The sequence below is a fragment of the Cupressus sempervirens genome, chromosome 10, assembly GCF_028749045.1.
Source record: "Cupressus sempervirens isolate cs-2001-9-10 chromosome 10, ASM2874904v1, whole genome shotgun sequence".
NCBI classification, from domain to species: domain Eukaryota; kingdom Viridiplantae; phylum Streptophyta; class Pinopsida; order Cupressales; family Cupressaceae; genus Cupressus; species Cupressus sempervirens.
Genome location: NC_143127.1, coordinates 465,050,082 through 465,067,356, shown reverse-complemented (window position 1 = coordinate 465,067,356; position 17,275 = coordinate 465,050,082). Strand labels below are relative to the sequence as shown.

Here is a 17,275-nt window from a genome sequence, read left to right as displayed (position 1 = left end):
TTAGAGTTAAAGATTGCATTGTGAATTTTAGTTCATTCGTAGTTCCCACCTAACTTTACATTATACCCTGACATTTTTTATGTTTTCTTAGTTAATTATTTTACATGCATTAATTTTAGATTTTAACAACATCCTTTCATTAACCCTCTCCTAGCGGGTCCTCTAAGGAGATTGAAAAGACCTCACTGATGACCACTAGGAAGAGGGTGAAAATGGATAAAGGAAAGGAGAAAGAACTGGTGAATTCCAAGGAGGAGGCTAGAAGGGGTAGAAGAAGGTCTTGGAGACAAAACCTAATGCCAAGAGGAGATTGAAAACCATTGCATCACAAGAGGAGGATGAATCGGAATCTAATGATACCCCTTGGGATTCTGATGATACCCCTTGCTCAACTCTACCCTTGGGATTCATGGCAAGGGCTTAACTGCCTACTGTGTACTATAAGTTAAGTGGTTGTATTAGGCATTGATAGATCAATTTTTTGGTGCAACAGCGACCCCACTCACAAAAAATTGTTTCGCAACTACTACTAAATCAAGTGAAGAATTAACTTATCTAATCACACTCTTCCTAATATGTGAATCACGTAGCAATTATTCTAGAATTCTCATTCATATTTGAATTTTTTTTGTCTATCAAGATATCCTTAGATCTTATTAGATTAATATTAAAACCATGAACTTAACAAACAATATCACCTCCAACAAGTTTGTTTGTTTGAGAATTTACAAGAGAAAATCTAAAAACCAATATAGATTAAATGTAGGGCTTTACAAGGAAGTTGGAAATTCAAACTTGAGCTAAAATAGTAAACTTGACCCAACATAGAGAAAAATAAAATAATTTGATTCTAATCCTTATGTTCAACTATCTAGGGATCTATTTGTTTTGAGCTACATAAATTTCATTGTTTTTAATGAACAATAATAATTTCTTCAAGTACAAAATTATGCATGTCGCTTCATTTATTACTTGAGAGCGTGATCGTACATCATATTTAATATTTTCTATTATGATCAATGTCACATTATATAAAATTGATCTAGATTGACTAGGGATTGATTACTTGGTTTAATCGTTTGACTTAGATTATACTTAAGGAATGTATGTTTCCCTTATCATTTCAATGCAGCCAATAAACTTTGTAGTTTAACTATTTTTTTCAATAGCCTTTAGAGTTTTTGTCTGGTATTGTAGATATACATACATGCATACATACATATATATACATATACATATCTATGCGCGCGTGCACACACACACACACATTTTTAATTTTTAAAAATATTTCATGAATCCATTTCATGTTTAGAGTTAAAGATTGCATTGTGAATTTTAGTTCATTCGTAGTTCCAACCTAACTTTACATTATACCCTGACATTTTTTATGTTTTCTTAGTTAATTATTTTACATACATTAATTTTAGATTTTAACAACATCCTTTCATTAACCCTCTCCTAGCGGATCCCCTAAGGAGATTGAAAAGACCTCACTGATGACCACTAGGAAGAGGGTGAAAGTGGATAAAGGACAAGAGAAAGAACAGGTGAATTCGGAGGAGGAGGCCAGAAGGGGTAGAAGAAGGTCTTGGAGACTCACAAAAACTAATGCAAAGAGGAGATTGAAAACCACTGCATCACAGGAGGAGGATGAGTTGGAATCTGATGATACTCCCCCCCCCCCCCCCTCCCCCCAAAAGAAAAGGATGAAAGAGAAGACGATGACTTACAAAGTGGAAAAGGAGGAGGATAAGGAAATGGAGGTGGATATTTTAGTGTCGAGTTTGAGAGAGGAGGAAAAGGAGAGTAAGGAGTTGACTCACGTCTCTGTGTCCCTCATGATGGCTTCGATGGATCTCATGCAAGATCAATTCTCAAAGATGGTGAATAAGGCCCCCTCCCCCATGATGGTGTCCTCCCCGGCTCGAGTGAATCCTAAAAGAGCAATTAGTACTGACTCCCCGGTTTTGCAAGTTAACTTGGAGATGGAGAAGGGCACGTCATGCGGCTATCTGGAAGAAACTGTGGCGGCTCTAAAAACAGAGGTCAAGGAGCTAAGAGAGAAAACTATGGTCCTAAAGGAAAGGCTAGGCCTTTTGTCCAAATTCACCAATGAAGTAACCCATGCGGTGGCTACAACCCTACATTTATTGAAGGATAACCAGGATGAAGATCTGAACCAAGAAGACTCCAAATTACCGTTCAGGTTCCTGGCAAAAGACTAGGGGAATGTCCTCCTCAAGGGGAAAGGCAATGAAAAGGCTAAATAGTGCCATGGCCCTCTTTTGATTTTATGTGGTTTTGATTTTTTTGGTGGATCTTTAACTTAGTCATTTTTAAGGCAATGTTGCCTTTGTCTGAAAACTCTTTATGTTTAAATAGTGTTGATAATGATTATCTTAGTAGGATGCCTAGTTGCTCTTATGTTTTTCGTGCTGTGTTCTATGTGCTAAGCTAGGGTATGGGGTGTTTTTGTTGGATTGGTAATCTGCTAGTAGTCAACCAGCTTGACTTTTTGTAAGGGTCAACCCCCTTGTTTTGGTTGCTTGATATTTCAAAAACATATTTCATATATTATACATTAATCAAAAAACTCACTTTCATTTATTGTACATTAATCTAAATCCTTAGTTCACTTCTATAATATTATGCTTTTGAGATGGAAGTCTTTTCTATCAAGGCTTTGTCATACACTATTCCTCTTTCGTGGAGTCATTGGATCAAAATAGTATGTTACTAGAGATCATTATTTTATTTGTTTACACTTTGCATGATAATTCATTGTTTTATGATGTCAATGACCATTCTTCTAGCAAGGATCCAATAGGCCTCTTATTCATTATTGGTGTTGCCTTATGATTAAATATTTAATTATGTCATGCTGACCTAGGCTCATTTGATCTTGATGCATTACCTGTATTTATATATTATGATTTAATAATATTTATAATATCAATTATGGTTCTCAACTGTTTATTGATAGATAATATTGACTCATAATACAACTAGTTTTGAGTGTAAAGAAGAATTAAAAGTTGATTATGATCTAGTTCTATAAATTCTCAATTGTATGTTAGTAAGTTTTTGTTTGTTAATACTGAGTGATTAGTGAATTTAGATGGCGACTAATTGATGAAGCTTTGAAATATTTTGATAAATATTGCATCTTTTATTCTTCTTTTAACCCTATCTTAGAATTTTTAATTAAGTAGATTTATATAACTGGAGATGATAGCGTGGCTTTTGAAGACAATTCCCATTACATGGGAGCAGTAGTGGGAGCAGTGGTGTTTAATGTCTAAAGAACAGCTACATATACAAACAAATTGGTGTTCTATGGATGGATTGACAATGAACAAAGAGGTTTCAGAAAACAGTGATGTGTACGCTGTCAAGGATCATTGTGGTATTCACTACCAAAGAACAAAGATATGCTCATCGTTATAAAACGGTATTTTTATTTTTTATAGTATGTGAAGAGTGCAGTACGTAATGTTGCAAAAACAACTAATGCAGGACAAAGATGTAATATTAGTGAGAAAATACTGACTGTTAAAGGGTTTTGCCATACAAAGAAAATGGTAAACAAATATTGATACAAAACAATGAAATGATTGGATCCGCGAGGAAGATGAGTTGTTCACCATTCTTGATGTAGCGAAGACAGTGTGATCGATCAAAAGTCATTAAGAAATCAGTCACAATTATCTAGGAACTATGTTATTCTTGATGTAGCGAAGACAGTGTGATCGATCAAAAGTCATTAAGAAATCAGTCACAATTATCTAGGAACTATGTTAAGACATTGTCCCACGAAATGATGTAAGGTATGTTTTCAAGAACAAAGTAAGAGTCTTTGTTTTGACAGGAGGGGTCACTTCTTCGAGAGGGATGACAAGAACCATAGTACAATTATCATTTTATTATTTTGCAATCATGAATAGCATGGGGAGTTGGTAAATGATTGTCATAAAGAAGGCAAAGAAAGACACCTAACTGGAACACATAGCAAAAGTGTCATGTGGCAAATTAGAGGCCATTCATGATTTCAAGGAGAGTATTCAATCCTAGTCTAGTTCCACTTTCGATATAATTTTCAGTTGGAAAAAAACCTTTGTATGAGGCAAAATTGTATCTCCTTTTTCTTTAGTTCTTTATTTTTCCACTTTTTGGAGTGCGGGTAAAGATTGAATTGAAACTTGGTTATTTAAGGGCTTTTTCAGTTGAGAGAATCATAGTTTCACATTTGTAACAACTGATATTCAGTTGTTCTACAATAAAAAGCAGCGAATTGCTCCTTTACCTTTCGGTCTATCATTTAATGTGCATGGTTTTGAGAAGACATCGTGATTTTCATTAAAATCCTCTACTTCTCTTTCATTCGGTAATTGTGGAAGCAAGAAACAGCAAATTTTATCTTGTTTGATGTTTTCAATAAGTTAATGCTATGAAACTTAATTGCCGTCCACTAGATATTAAAAACCAGAACCTACATATGGATATCTACATATTTCTTTGATCAAACTGTGAATGAAACTGGGCTTTTATCAAATCACATTGTAAGATATAGCAATTGTTAGGAATTTTGAGATTCCAATGTTTGGTGCATCACCTTTCCTTCTGACCATTTAACAACTCATTTCAAAGCAATCCTTCTTCCCCTGTCCATCTAGGGAACCAGCCCTCTCTAGAGGCTCATCCTCTCCATGGACAACCTGCAAGCCCAAAGATATTCCCCTGTTTCGATCAATGGTTGAACTGGGTTTGATAAGGGTGCACATTAAAGTCACAACAGTCCCAAAACAGATAATTTGAAAAATCTTATTATATAAAATTCACATCTTTTCAAACAAATTAGAGTGTAAGACAGTCACCGTACATATTGTTATAGAAGATAAATTCACAAGGCTTTAAAAAAAAACTTTATACCCATATAAGCACCCAGATTCTTAGGTGGCAACATGTTTACATGAAATAGCCCATTCCTTTGTTCAGTCATCTAGAAACAAAACAAGCCTCTTGTTCTTAGAAACAACTTACACCACATTCATCTTGTATCCATTGTATTATTCATGCAAATTATTTGTTATGTTATAATGGGTCATTAAGAGTTCCTCTCAAAATGGCCATTCAAGAATACGTTGCTATTTGGTTATTTTTGGCAGACCTCTCTTTAAATTTGGTAGAAAACTTTAACCGCTACAACGTGTCATTTAAAATGGATCATTAAGAGTTCCTCGCAAAATGCCCATTCAAAAATATGTTGCTATTGGTTATTTTAGTCATTTTTCTCTTTTAAATTTGATACAAAGTTTAATTGTTTTGTGCCTCATAAAACACAATTATTTATAGTACTCCAATCTCCTTAATTTATTAGGTGTTATATTTTATTCGCCATACTCGTCATCTTGAACGGAAATTTTAAAATGTCAGACTACCCTAGGAATTTAGTCTTCAAAAAATTACATAAAATATTCTACGCCATTCACTCTAAACTCAAATTCCCCTATTAAAGGTATTGCCTAGGATACATAATATTGAAATTTCTATAATGGACTTGTCAAATTTCATGTAAATTTTTTTAGTGGCCATTTCAGCAAACATTATTATAGCTTATTGGATTTTCCTTGCTTCAGTTCATACCGTTTCAAAAACCACCTGCACGGGCAAAGTAAGGGAACCATTTCCCATAATATCTATTACATTTTAGCATGACATGACCGGTTTGCCAAAAAGAATATTACAAAACTTAAGCTTCAAATGCTAACAGTTGCAATATATACACTTCCTTTCCATTTCTGTGCATCTGAGACTGGGAAAACATATGTTCAGAAACTTTGCTCACTTGAAAACTTCGTTATCAAGCTGTAATCTCTCAATGACAATCAAGGTCAGATGCAGACATGGACATTCTCCAGTTAACTTGTCTATCCCTACCGCATGCAACACTTCAAACGGAAAGAGCAACCAGTTTTTGAACAATAACAGTAAAACTTATCAAGGGCAGAGGGCAGAAACCTTGAATATGATTCTTGGAGGGGGGCAAAAAGATTAATAGCTCGAGCAAAAATACCAGTCAGTCAAAAATAATAATATAATATATTTATGGGAGATCATCGGGCAAGAAAGCTTTACAGCCTTTTGTATTTGTCCAAATAATTGAGAAATTTGAAACCTGAGACATAACAGCTACCACTGATCAGCAATTCAGAAGAACTTGCTTCCATACAACAAATGCAAAACAAACAAAATTTATGTTTATTTTCTACCCTGCACTTGACTATACTACATCCAAGTTTATTGGCAAAAATCTTAATTGCCTAACTTGAAATAGTATTCTGCAACTTGACAAAATGCATGAATGTTAAATGAGCCTCTAGCAAATACGACATATCATTGTAATGTGTTAGTCGTTACACAAGCAAAAAGAAAATGATTCAGGGTCCAGCTATCAAAGATACACTGGAATAGAATCGGTTACCAAATAATCATCCTTCTGTCATACAAATTAGCAGCAGCACACAAGGTTTCATAAACAAATTCCAGATGCCAACCTCACCCCAATTAAACCCAAGCCCTGGGATGCTTTCATGCAAATGAATCAATCCATCATGAAGCTTCTGCAGTATGCACACCAGAAAGGCACAGAGTTTACATATACCTGCATATGTGAAAATAGACTATATGAGAAAAACCCTGTTAAGTGACTGGACAGATGTAGAATTAAGTGAAGTAAAATAATAAAATTAGGATGGCAATATTTCCGTTGAACTCACCCGAAATGGTCAAGAGTTTCTAACTAGCCTTCCTTATCAGTCCTCAAATGACTGGAAGAAGCAGACAGAGAAAGTTTTCGGTCTTCCCTACTATACATTTTTTCCCATGTGCTATTGCCTCTGTTAGCATACTCCAATAGAGAATCTTGTGATGAAGGAGAAGCAGATCTTTGCCTGTACTTGCTTTTTCTCATCCTTTTATCAATGTTTTCATCTTCCTCTTTCAAACCATGATTTTTATAGTGGTTTGATGCATCATGTAACTCAGTTCCAATTTCATTTCCCTTTCTCCGATGCTTCTTTTCTTTTGACTCATAGTTATCATCTGGTACCTTCTTTTCTCTCTTTTGTAATTTGGTTTCTTCTGGTTTATAGTCAGCAATATATGTCCTTGTTTCCTTTCTATGCGATTTCCTTTTTGTAGAATCATCATCATCCATTATCCTTTCCTTTGCGTTGTGTTTCTTCTCTTTAGTGTCATCTTCACTGTCATAAGCTGACCTCCTACCCTTCAGTGTATCATTATATCTTGTGCACTCTCTCATATTGTTAGTATAGTTGTCATTAACTACCAATCTGGATTTCTTCCTCCCATCCATGTGTTTGTCACTGTCTTTGCTCATTCCTTCCTCAGCTTTTGATAAAGTTTTCTTCCTATAATCTTGTCTGCCAAGGTCCTTGCATAACTTATCTTTCTTGACCTCTAGATCCTGGTGCACATCAGCAAATTTTGCCATGGACTTCTCAGACTTATTTTCTGGTTTCCCTGAATATGCCCCATGATGCTTTGAAATATCTTCATTATTCTTAAAATCTCGCTTTGGTTCCTTGGACATGGATCTTGATCTCCTAGAGTGGTTAGCAGATTTGTGCTCTTCTTTAGGCAATTTAGGAGATGCCCTCTTTTCCTTATAGTGCCTGGGTGGGGTGGACGTAGCCTGAGGTGATTTCCTGGTCCTACTTTGGCTTCTACTCCTCCTCCACACATTTCCACTGTACCAATCTCGTGGTCTTCCCCTGTCTCGTCTGCCATAATACTTTTGGTTATTATCTCTACCATCTCTATAATGACTGTTCCGATCCCCACTACGACTTCTGTTACGATGACGAGGTCTCAATGGTGATCTGGAGTGACGGTCTCGCTGATAACGAATCAAGGGAGAGCGAGACCTAGAGTGCCTATCACGCTGATATCTTATTGGTGATCTTGATTTAGACAGTGATACTGCACGTGTTTTAGATGGAGAGCTACAAAAGGAAAAATTACATTTGCTATTAAAGAATGGATGAATAACATTAGAATAAGGATCAAATCTAAAGGAAAACTGCACACAAACCTTGAATTTTTAATTGAGGTCTTATCATCATTGTCATCTCCATCTACTTTCAATCGTTTACTAATTTCAGCAGCCCTTGCAGAAGCCATCTCAGTAGCAGACTTCATTGATGCAGCCCTACTGGCAGCTAGCTGGGAGGCCATTGACTGCTGCATAACCAATGCCTGCTGAAACTGCAATTGCTGCATTGCAACTGCTTGCTGCATCATCAGAGGCAAAGGTGGCTGCTGAGAAGAATTTGCAGTTCCGACTGCATCTGATGTCAGCTTCTTCAAAGGAAGAGATTTAGCCATTTCAACACCCAAAGACCTGCCACTAACTTCCAGGTTGTTTATTGCTAAAGCAAGTTTGGCTTCATCTGGTTTGGAGTATTCTACATATGCCAATTGTTTTGAATCATCCATATCACAGTTAGTAACAGTTCCACAACAACCGAAGAGCTCCTTTAATTGTTCTGATGTTAGAAGTTGACCAAGATTGCTGACTTCAACAGTTCTTGAAATAATGTCACTGTAATCTTTGTCTTTTTGTGCAGTATTGGCCCCTGCATAATTAATAAAGAATGATATTAAAATGAAGCTTATAGGCTAAACAACAAGCTATTGGATGAATAATTAAGTAAAAATATAATGCAAATTGAAGATAGTATAAAGAAACTTTCAGAAAACTGGTATTGTTTAAGAAGCTGAAAACAATAAACAAGTACACATGATAAAGTCAAAAGTATTACAACAATTCACATGGAAAGGATCAAACTTGGACCATCATAGTTTCAAATAAATATACTTATAAGTTTCCTATTAACTAGATATGTGTCAACAAATCTAGATCAAAAGTTTCCCCAGTACTTTTGCATGCTAGAACTCAATGCCATATTTACTTGAAACTGCAACTTCCACAAACTGAAAGCCTCTGAAACAAGACGCCACAGCATGCCAGCTGACCAAAATATAAAAGGGACATATGTCTTACACATATAATATAACACCGATTCTTCTACTCTAGAAATGCTCTATATTAGTCACTTTTGCCAGAAACATTTATACCTCACACAATGCAAAAATCATTTAATTAAAAGAATACATACTACAAAGAAATGCTGGTGCGAACTTTTGTCAGTAAAAAAGATCAAGCATCAAAGTAACACTTGGAAATTGTTTGATATCAATCAGGACGTTTTGTACAATCTGAATTGGGTATTATATTTCAAAAGAAAATATCCCCAAATGTTTTTTAAAAACAACAAATTTTGCAACTTACCTGTGAACTAACTCGGATACAAACGTATTCAGATGAAAAATTATGTCTTGGTATAGAAATGCAATGCTTAAAACTTCAAACATAAAATCAACATAAAATCTCACATAAAACTGCAGAAAAAGGTAAAATTCTGAGATAAGCATAACTGGGCAACAAATGGTACCATTCTAAAGGTATAGATGCATGAACATAGCTTATGTAATATTTCACGTTACAATCATAATGCTTCACATTAGATGTTGCCTTCAATGGGAATGGAAGAGATGGAGCATGCTATAACTTCACCTGTTTAGCTTTTCATCAGTGTACTGACTTCAGAAGTTATAAACGTAGGTATTTGATAACATTTCTGATTGGGGAAACCTTTCAGATTTGTCGCCATTGTGAATACACAGACCATTTCTGATCTCCTGTGAACGTTAAAAATGACTTCAATTACATTTCTAGCTAACTAGCTAATTACTAGAGATAAATATTTCTACAAAATAAGCACTTAATTGCAATGAGAATCCAACCACAACCACAAGAGCACTCGAGATATTTCATCACAAGAGAGAATAAATTATGGCAATGGGATCAAAAGGAGAGAGCTCCAAATTAATAGATTGACATGGTAAAGAGGAATACACAGAAATGGAAATTAAGAACACAAGAGGGTGAAAATACCAGCCAATTCCATTGCAGACTGAGCCTGAGCTTGAGCTTGGGCAGCATGAGCTTGAAGTGCTTGTGCAGCAACAATAGTCTGTGCAGCTGCCATAGCGGCTGCAGAAGGTCCCATAGGCATCTGGCTTAGGCCTCCCATGGTGCTTCCTGCAGCCAAAGCAGCAATTAATTGATTGTAGGGGGGATGATTAAATTTGCAATCATTTTTCCCACACTGTCCATTCAGATAGCCTCGACAAACTTCCCCAAATGCTGCACCCAAGCCAGGCAGGACAGCTCCACCAGACGCACCTGGAAGAATACCAGAAATCATCCCAAGCATGCCTGAGAATGAACCTGAGGCTGCCCCTGGATAATTTGGCATGCTTTGAGTCAGATAAGAAGAAGTCAATGTGTTTCCAGACACATTAAACGAACTACCATTTGCAAGGCTGCCAGAACTGAAGAACACAGGGAAAGGGCTGCCCATAATTGGTCGACCATTACACTCGACATGTACCATATAATTGCCCCTTTTCCCAACAATATAGGTCACTGCATATGTCCCATCTGCGTTATCTTTAACCAGTGCTTCATGTTCATTGCCTCCCACTCCAAGGCCAGGTTTGATTTTAACACGAATTTGCGAACCACCATAGGGCATTTTCCTTCCATCTGTATCCTTAGTAACAACAACAAATGATGCAGCAGTACACGCATCTCCGCCACCAATCCCAGTTCCAGCAGCCACACATTTTGACGGATCAATAGGTCCAACTGGTTTGCTGGCCACCCTATCAATCTCATCGGGTTCACTATCACTCAAGTCATTTTCTTTGCCGCCAGATTTATGAACGTCCTTGAATGTAGCATCAAAGGCAGCCCGGGCTGCTGCCGCTTTTTGTTCTTCATCCTTCACCCTGGCTTCCTCGGCATGTTTCATCCAAATTGGCCGAACAACAATTGCTCCTCTCTCAGCCATAGTCTTATCACAGAATACAATAGTTCTATCAGAGAATATAATCAGTCCACTGAGGGCCGCTGCACGCTCGGTACTGAAATTAAATGTCACTGACCAAACATTACTGTAAGTGGGTTACCTCTTTGTCTTGAACCAATTAACTTTGCGATACAGCATAATACCCAAAATCAATACATAACTAGAAAACACCGTTCTTTGTGTAAACAAGGCTCCAGAACCCAAATTCCCTATACCCTAATGAGGACTCATGAAAAGATTGTCGCTGAGTGCCAGCTCTGATGAACTAACCCTGAAAAATCCAACAAACTGAATATAATCAGACTATTTAATAACATAATACGCTACAAACATCGCAGATCCGTAAAGTTGCACACGCCAAATGTTATTAAAACAACCATTCCCTTGTGATATCCCGAAACAGAAAATCATTAACACTTCGGGACCAAAATTAGCTTACAAAACAATGAACCCAACACAAAATCTCGAGCCCTTTTCCTCATTGAATTACTTGACCATGTTAAGAAAAATATAATTTTGTCTCCGTGCGTGGGACACCAAAAACGCCTAAAACCAACACTTGAAACAAAACCCTCATGGTAAACAGGGTATTCATCAATAAATGCTAAACAAATTTAAAATAAAATAAAAACCAAGGATTTCCAATCACAATATTCGGAAGAAGAAAAATTTCAACCCCATAGTGACCCAAAGACATGCCCTCTTTCAAACCATCGATTTGTCGAAATGAAGACAAGATGTTGTTGAGTAAAAACACTGCAACTCAGAAATCAAATGTAAAATCAATGAACAAGAGAGAAATATTTACATAAAAATTGCATACCTTACAATTTGAGGTCTCCAGCAAATCCAGCTTACAATCGTGTCCAAACAAGCTGAGAATCGGAAGGGAGAAAAGCCTACGGGTACAATTTTGTTTTTATGATTATGACCCTGTTGTTGAAGTCTCAGGATCGAGCTTCAGGGCCGCCTCACGCTTCCGCTTTTTCTGCTGTCAATTTTTACAGACGAGTCGAATTAAATCTCAAAGCATCGTAGGTCAGTTAATGTACAACCAGTATGTATCTTTGAACGGCTTCGATTGTGCCCACGGCAAGGGGATTTTAAAAGGCTGACAAAGACGACAGATGTTTATGTCAATTGCAATTTGGACGTATGCTATCTTTATGTCAATCTTCATAGGTAAATTCATGATCCTTGTCTCCAAATATCCATTTTCTTTATCTTAGGCCTTTCTTTTGCAATGCCTATTGCAATATATGGGATGGATTTGACTTAGAATTCAAAATTTTAAATTTCAAAAGATTACTCTTTACTTTCATAGTCATTAGGAGTCAATTCAGTACACATTTGAACAAAAATTTGTTATGTTTTTGAGCGTTGAAAAATATGAAGGAACCATTTTATTGTCATGTGCATGAAGGAGCATTTAATAGGAACATTAACATAGAATGTGATGGCTATTCAAAAGTCTCTTGCACACTCACGACCCTGTGTTGCAAAGGTTTTTTTCCAATTCCTTGTTTATGTTGGTCTCGTCTATTGGTTTTGGTCCATCCGATAGTGTTGGAGCACTCATTGAGATTGTTAGGTATGCGCCTGGGAGGGGCTTGTGTGCTTCTACGAGTGTCAAGGTCTCGGTAATTATTGTTGGTGATTGTCTCTCGACCCTTTCTCTATCTGTGGCGGGGGTTGTTGGGAAGGGCATTGCTTCTATCGCTCCCCCTATTTCTAGGAGTATTTTTTCTTAGGTACGGGGGATTTTGAATGGATCCTCATTTTCTCAACCTATTGTTGATGAAGCAACCTTGCAAGAAGCTTTGGCATGAAAGGAGGATGTTGTTGTTGTGGGGATTTTGGGGGGTACAAAAGGGCCCTCTTATGCCCAAACGGTGTGGAAAGGTGGGGGTTTGGGGGCTATTACTAAGCTGACAGTCTCTAAACCCTTTCCTACATGTAGTCTTATCTCAGTCAATTTGGAAAAAGATACAGTTTCAAAGATTGAGCAACTAACTATGGCCCTTAAGGTGGATGCGATTATTTTTCAATTTAGAGGCTTCTGGCCCTCTCTCAAGGAGCTCCACACTTGGATCTCTAAGCATTAGGATCCATATCTTACTAACTTTGTCTAGATTTTTCTTCTAGTAAAAGGTTTTTTTATTGCTAGACTCGATAAGGTGGATGATAGGAAAACCATTCTATGTGATCATTTCTTCACATGGGAAAATCACTTCCCTTTGATGGTTAAACATTGGCATAAGGACTTTAATCCAACACTGAATCTTTTTGCAAATCATCTATCTGGGTATGACTTCCTAACCTCCCTCTTCATCTCTGGCATGATTATGTTCCTGAGGAAGTAGCTCAACCTTTAAGTGATTGCTTAATAATGGATTTGGATTCCTCCAATATATTGCATTCCACCTACGCACGGATACTTGTTCATACAGATGCTTCTAAAGGCATTCCAACTAAGATTAAACTTTGTAATCATGTTGGCACTTGGATTTGATCTTTAGATTATGAAGGCCTCCCATTTAGATGCAAAAAATGCTTTAATATCGGGCATGTTATGGCAAAGTGTGAGGCTGAAAAAATCAAATCTAAAAAACCTTCCTCATGGGAGATGGGTGCTTTTCAGCAACACTATATGGTGGTCAATGAGTTTGCATCTATTGGGGAAGGTCACTCTGATTCCATTGTTGTTACTTAGTGTCAAGAAGGTGATATTGTTCCTTCTCCTGCTCTTTTGTTGGCAATTGGTTCCAGTCAGTTGGATGTTGTTGCTACAATCCCTCATGTGGTTGGCTTTGTTAATGGAGCCTTTGGTGTTACTCCTTCTATTGTTGCTAATTAGGAAAAGATTGATGTTGTTGGCTCTATCCAACATGGTGTTGTTGAGGTTGTTGTGGTTGGAAGTGACCAGTGTAATTGCAATGTGGCTTTTGTGGGAAAGATTAATGATGTTGGCCATGTTGTGTGTTGGAACTACAATTGTTATGTTGTCATTGATGTCAAACCTTATTGGTGAGACAATTGCTACCTAAGTAGAGTGTCATATCAAGATGATTGATGAAGAGGATTTGAGAACAAGAGATAACAAGAGAACCTAGTGGAAAGGTTGAGTTATGAGGAATTACGATGGGCACTTGATTAGGTAGACTTTTGCAAGATAACGTGTTGTTTAATCGTAATAATAAATGGTGAAGATAATTATGTTAAAGCTTAGAAGAGAGGATCAATAAAGAACAAATAATTAAGCTTAACTAAGCTTCAAAGTAGAAGATTAAAGAACTTATTGTAGAAGTCGAGCTATGCTAGTGTTGACCAAGCAAACAATAAAAGTTGAGGAAATTCAATGTTGACTAAGCTTCAGTAAAAAGACAGAGTAATAGAGAAGTTGGACCAAGCACCAATAAATGAACCAAGTGAAGATATTGTAAGCCAAGTGAGAGAAGATAGCGATGACCAAGTTATCTAGTGATGATCGAGGTCGAGGAACACAGTGATGGCCAAGTGTCAACATTTTACAATTGGTGAAGGAATCTCATTTCTTGGCCAACATAGTTGAATTCTTGGAATATGGAAAGCATGTTGAAGATAAGAATCAATGAGCTGGAATATTTAATTCAAGAAAAACCATGTTTGAGTGTTTCTATGCATGGATTCAAAGAGAAGTTTGGAGAAGTTTCTCGAAGAGAAGGAGGAAATGAAAAGATGCAAGGATTCCATGAATCTTACATAACCCTAAGATCTACATGGTATTTAAGTGGCAAAAGATCAAGCTACTTATTTAAGGAGGCATAAGGGCTAATCTAAGATGTGAGTAGTGATGGTGAAGACCTTAGCAAGGTTGGAATAGTTGTTGATGCTATTGACTAGCAAACTTGAGTAAAAGGATGATCAGAGTTGTGAAGAGGTGAAGTGTGATTGCTTGAAGGGTTGCCAAGCAAATCAAAGATAAAGATGATAGTGGAGGTTAGTCAATGGATCAACATATACACTACATTGTGATCTGTATATGCAAAGTGAGTTATATTTATTCAAATCAACCTGTTGTTACTTTTTAACCATTGTATCAATTTAAAATTCTTTAATCAAGGTTGACCTAAGAGCCATTTGTAAATCCTTTAATCAAAGTGACATTCTAATGGAATTTTCTTAAGTCCTCTAACAAGGCCACTCCTAACAGGATGATTAAATTCTTTAATAGGGTCACGCCTAACAATGTATATTGTAACCTTTAACAAGGTTGGTTCCTAATAGAGTTCACTTTAGAAGAGTGAAAATATTGGTGACATGTTGCTAGTGGTTTTCCCAAATTGGGTTTCTACATTAAATCCTGGTGTCATACTTGTGCGGATGTTATTTGAGATGTTTAGTTGTTAATGTTTTACGTTCTACAAGTTTGTTATTATTGGGATGGTGGATTGCAAGTTTTATGTTACTAGTATATTGCTATAGAGACCGAGATACTTAATGATTAAATCTAAGTTGGTTGAAGTGTCTAGAATTTTAATTGGTACATCTGGACCTGAGGATAACTGACTCACCCTCCTCCTCTTAGTTATTCTAAATTATTCTAATAGTTGTGAAGGGTGGATCTTGTGATACTGGCTTTGCTACTATTGGCCCTGTTAATGGTGTTGGTTCTATTGGTTTTTTTAGTTTTGTTGATTTGTTGCCCTAGCATTCTATGGCTTCTGAGATTGAAGAGGGATGGATCGTAGTTAAAGGAAAACATTCAAAGAAATTTCCCTCTCTTATAACTCCCATAGGTTTGGGTTTCAGGGGAAATCTTTAAATCTGTTGTAGTTTTGTTTTTATTGGGTGGTCCATTTAGTAAGTGTTATTATTTCCTTGTGCTTGTTTGTGTTGGTGGGGGTTGTGAGATGCTTGGCATCCCCTTCTATTTCTATAATATGTTATGTCTATGTCTTGTTTCTCTTTGAAGAGTGTATTGTGTATCATTTGGTTTCGAGTGTAGGTTGTTTTTGATGCAGAGCCCCACCTTGGAAAACTTAGGAGCAAATTAATCACTCAACTAAGTTGGTTCAAGGGGCACATGCAGCTTTAGGATTATTTGACAATTTACTTCAAATTGTGGACTGACTAATTATCTTAATACCTATCCATGCATTGACCTGTGATGGGAACTTCATTGACCTCTTGTAGTAAAATATGATTCCCTGTAGCAATTTGATATAACTCGACCACCTCCCTATTTGATTTGGAATACATATGACTTGAACAATTTCAGATATATAAATTGGACATCTACCCAACTGCAACTTTACCCCCCATCAATAACAACTTATGTTCAAAATCTACACTGTATGTCCGCATGTGAAATACTAAACTCGAATCTGAAGCAATCATTGATTAAAAAATTCCAAAAATGAATCAAAACTATCATTTCATGGTTCAACGTAATTCTTCTCACCATCTCATTACAATTATGAGATTAAATATATTAGTGAATACATGAATCATATTCACCGAATTCAAAGATTGACTTCTATGCGACACGAACAACGATAATTAGAACTGGAAAATAGAATAGAAAATAAAAACATATGATACAAAACTCCTCCACAATCCCAAAAAATAGATCGTGGAAAGTTTAAATGACTCCCATCGATTTTCACAAACCTGAAAATGGTAGATCTTTACATACAATTGAATCTGAAAATAGTATTTCCCAGAACCAATTTCAAAACAACAAATTTGACTTGAATTCAAAACTGAACAATGTATTACTATTCTAAAACAAAACCATTAATATGTTCTAAGGGTTTAGAATATCAATTTAGAAAAAAAAACAAAGAAAATCGCACATCCAAAACTATAGACTCACAAAATTTAAAAAAACTCCAAAACTTTCTATTCCTCTCTGTCTTCAAGCCCAATTACATTAAAAAATCTACTTTTTTCAATACTGTCCTAGCTCTGATATAGGAAGATGAGACGTCACCCAAAAATCAAGAACTGTTTTTTTTCAAATCATGAGGAACCAGAAAACTGTCACCAACTTCTTGTAGCTGTCAATTGTTTAGTTGGCTTAATTATTTAAAACCCACACAAAGCTCAAAAAGAAAATTGACTCAACTGAAAAGAAAACACTCTTTGTCCTAAGTGGTTATACTTGGAGAGTTCATTGAATTACTACTCCATTTATGCCACCACACATAGGACTTTATTAAAACATTAAAATTGAAAACACACTTAAAACATTACATTAATTTTTTGCCTAACTA

General features: G+C 36.3%; 1 protein-coding gene across 1 annotated transcript; it reads right to left on the bottom strand.

Annotated features, from left to right (window-relative positions):
* Window positions 1-6,078: 6,078 nt before the first annotated feature.
* On the bottom strand, window positions 6,079-12,011 carry LOC149534712 (RNA recognition motif (RRM)-containing protein). Its single transcript, XM_089807221.1, has 5 exons — window positions 11,842-12,011; window positions 10,040-11,289; window positions 8,114-8,657; window positions 6,777-8,024; window positions 6,079-6,661 (listed from the first exon to the last, which is right to left on the bottom strand). The coding sequence occupies exons 2-4, from the start codon at window positions 10,998-11,000 to the stop codon at window positions 6,800-6,802; spliced, it is 2,730 nt and encodes a 909-aa protein (XP_089663347.1). The 5' UTR covers window positions 11,001-11,289; window positions 11,842-12,011; the 3' UTR covers window positions 6,079-6,661; window positions 6,777-6,799.
* Window positions 12,012-17,275: the final 5,264 nt, after the last annotated feature.